This window comes from Bos indicus, chromosome 29 (assembly GCF_029378745.1).
Source record: "Bos indicus isolate NIAB-ARS_2022 breed Sahiwal x Tharparkar chromosome 29, NIAB-ARS_B.indTharparkar_mat_pri_1.0, whole genome shotgun sequence".
In the NCBI taxonomy this organism is placed as follows: Eukaryota; Metazoa; Chordata; class Mammalia; order Artiodactyla; family Bovidae; genus Bos; species Bos indicus.
Genome location: NC_091788.1, coordinates 49,897,940 through 49,901,058, shown reverse-complemented (window position 1 = coordinate 49,901,058; position 3,119 = coordinate 49,897,940). Strand labels below are relative to the sequence as shown.

Below are 3,119 nucleotides of genomic sequence, written 5' to 3'. Positions count from 1 at the left end.
CACAACCCTTGCCTTCCCCAAGGGGCGGGGCCTTCTGGAGGCCCTGGGGGGTGTTGATGCGGCCCCAGGGAGGGGGTGACAGGGTGCGAGCCTTCGGGGTACACGGAGGATTGCCCCACCAGCCGGGCACCAGACTGGCCTCTGAGTGGTCTGCAGCCACGGAAGCCCAGGTGCCCAGCCCAAGGCCCAGCCACCCCAAGCCCCAGCCCGGGTAGTGCCTTCAGGAGAGGAGGAGATTGGTTTGGCCTGGGCGGCTGGCAGGCTGGCCAGACCTTGGTACAGCCAGGTCACCCGCTGACCTCCGGAGCCATGGCCGACCCGGGCAGCCCCGGGCTCTTAGGTGTGACTGGTGGTGGCCTGGGCAGGTGCCCCATGGAGCCCACCTTGCGAGCAGGACCCCTGAAGACGGGAGTGTGCCACCTTGGAGGGCCCCGCCTCGTGCACCCAGCACGTGTGGAGACAGCTCAGAAAAGCTGACGCAGTGAGAACAGAAAGGGGTCTCAGGCCGGGGCCCCGCCCTCCTCGCTCCCTCCCCACGGGCGCCCGGGACCTCAGGCCACACAGACGACGACAGCAGGGCTCGTCAAGGGGTTTATTGGTGTCGGGGGCAGGCCTAGTTACAGTAGTTCTCCAGCTGGTAGAGCGAGCAGACGCTGGCACAGCACTGCTCCACGATGCCACGCTTCTGCGGGGGCCCCTCCAGGCCGCCCGCGCCCGGGCCTCCGGCCAGCTCCAGCGCCCCCACTGCGGGGAGACGGTCAGGCAGCGGACGCCCCCCTGCCCGCCCTGCCCGGCCTTGGAGCGGGACCCTGCCCAGGCGCCCTTTCCCCCTCGTCCCGCCAGCTCCCACCAGCCCACCCGGGACGGGGCCCTCTCTCTGGGTGACGGGGCATCTCCCATGGGCATCCCCCCATCACCACCAAGGGCTGCCCACCAAGACCCTCGGCCCCTGGATTGGCCTCACATCGTCAGATACCCCCCAGAGCTGCCCTCATGGGAGGAGGTGAGGGGGCCCAGGTGAGAAGGCAGGGTGGAGGGGGTGAGGCCCCCCTGGGGGTCGTCCTGGCTTAGCCCCCAGGGAGCTGGTCACTTCCAGGATGTGAACAACAGGACATGGTTTTCCTTTTTAAAAATCTCTCCTGATTTTCTGCCAGGCGCCAGCGGGAGGCCAGGGTGGGAGCCAGGGGGACCGGGGGGGAGCGGGGGCAGCGGGGGCTCACCCTGGGGGCCCTCCACCTCCCGGCGGGCCTTGGGCGTGTAGAAGAAGCCGCGCTCTCCGCACACCAGGTACAGCGCCTCCACCAGGTGGGAGCCACACAGATGCTGGTTGACGAAGGCGCGGGCCGGGGCGGGGGCCCAGAGCGCCAGCAGGGCCAGCAGGGGCGCCAGGCGTGTCCACAGGGCCATGGCGGGGCTGCGAGGACCTGGCGACAGCGGGGTCTGAGCCAGGGGAGGGGTGCCCAGGACCCTCAGTCAGGGCCGTCCCCCAGCCCAGCCCCTCAGCCAGGGCCCCCAGCCCAGCACCTTCAACCAGGGCCCCCAACCCAGGACCCTCAGCCAGGGCCCCCGCCCCGGGTGCTCCGAGAGAGCGCACATCCCCCTGCCGCTCAGTGGACCTGGGCCCCGACACCCTGAGCCCCAGCGGGGCAGCCCCGGACCCAGGCGGATGCAGAGCCCACGGACGGACCTGCTTGCTGGCAGCCTCGAATGCAGCCGGTCCTGAGGGCGGGGGGCTGCTGCGGCCTGCCGGCTTTATAGCCCCTGAGCCCACCACCTGGCCCGTCATCAGGGCCTCCAGGAGCGCGGCAGATGGCCCGGGGGCTGAGGCTGCAGTTTCCGGATCATTTCCCTGCTGCCGGGGCTGCGGGAACCTCTCCTTGGCTGTCAGCACCTCTTGGGGCCGTGGGGTCATTAGAGTCTTAATGAGGGACCCGATCCACGCCAAGCTGTCCCCTCGCACCGCTGGGGGTGAAGTCCTCCGCCTGGCCCTGCCTGGGCCCATCGTCCACGTTAGTCCAGGCAGTGGTGCGAAAGGGGGACCCCTGCTGTGTCCCTGGGCTGCCCCCAAGCCCCGGTGATGGTCCAGGCCGTGGGGTGGGCAGCAGGCGTGTGTCTCCTTGGCCACTGTCCCAGCCCCGTGCACCCACCCCAGCCACAGTGTCCCCGGCTTCCCAGGGGACACTGAGGGACTGAACCCAGGGACCCATGGCCGTGAGGCCCCTCAGGCTGGCCCCGATTCGGCCGCAGGGGCCCCCACCCGCCCGCCCAGCTGCCTTCTAGGCCCCGCCCCTCTCCCTGGAGCCCCTGCCCATCTCTTCCCAGCTGGACCCTTTCTTTTTGATACGTATAACTTTATTTACTTATTTAATGTTTGGCCACGCTGGGTCTTCGCGTCTCTAGTTGTAAAGGGGGGCCTGCTCCCCAGGGCACTGACTCAGTAGCTGTGGTGCACGGGCTTAGCTGCTCCGAGGAGTACAGGATCTTCCCAGACTGGGGACTGAACTTGTGTCTCCTGCACTGGCAGGCCGAGTCTTTACCACTGAGCCACCAGGGACGCCCCAAGGGCTGAGCCCGTCTGACGAGCCCCACAGCCCCATCACGTCCCTTGGCTGTCATTTGGGCTACACCCCTGTGGTGCCCCCACCCCCCCGACGGCCCCAGGGCTCCCCGACTCCAAGGAAGGGGCTGGGCCCTGCCTTCCCAGGACATCACGGTGTCTGGAAGCCCCCCCTGCAGCCAGGCGAGATTCCGTGGCCTCTTCGAAAGGGGTGTGCCAGGCAGAGGCTGGATGCGGGAAGACCCAGGGGGAGGGCAAAGCCCAGGGCCCAGTGGGGCAGGAGGGAGGGGAGCCAGCCATCAGCCCTTCCCCCGGGGTCTCAGTGGGGCACGTCACCCCAGGAGTGACCCCACTGGGAGCCGCACAGGCTGTGGGACAGGATTTCAGAAGGGCTGGTCACAAACCAGGTACTTGAAACGCGGCTGGAAGGACAGACTCCGGGGAGGATGAAAGGGGCGGGCGTTGCCTGGAAGGTAACGTGGGAATTCCTGGGATTAACATCCCCAGAGCCTTGAGCCAGGGTCCTGGCAGTGGGTGGGGGCGATGGCGGGGTGACCGGAGG

The 3,119-nt window shown here is 68.5% G+C and overlaps 1 protein-coding gene across 1 annotated transcript; it reads right to left on the bottom strand.

Moving 5' to 3' along the window:
• Positions 1-574: 574 nt before the first annotated feature.
• On the bottom strand, positions 575-2,245 carry INS (insulin). The gene is made up of 3 exons (XM_019954732.2): positions 1,688-2,245; positions 1,221-1,424; positions 575-744 (listed from the first exon to the last, which is right to left on the bottom strand). The coding sequence occupies exons 2-3, from the start codon at positions 1,405-1,407 to the stop codon at positions 614-616; spliced, it is 318 nt and encodes a 105-aa protein (XP_019810291.1). The 5' UTR covers positions 1,408-1,424; positions 1,688-2,245; the 3' UTR covers positions 575-613.
• Positions 2,246-3,119: the final 874 nt, after the last annotated feature.

Bases quoted from the DNA above. Each gene is read 5' to 3' on its own strand.
- INS (XM_019954732.2), bottom strand. From the start codon at position 1,407: ATGGCCCTGTGGACACGCCTGGCGCCCCTGCTGGCCCTGCTGGCGCTC. The intron at 745-1,220 runs GTGAGCCCCCGC...GTCTCCCCGCAG, and splicing joins GGAGGTGGAGGGCCCCCAGG to TGGGGGCGCTGGAGCTGGCC.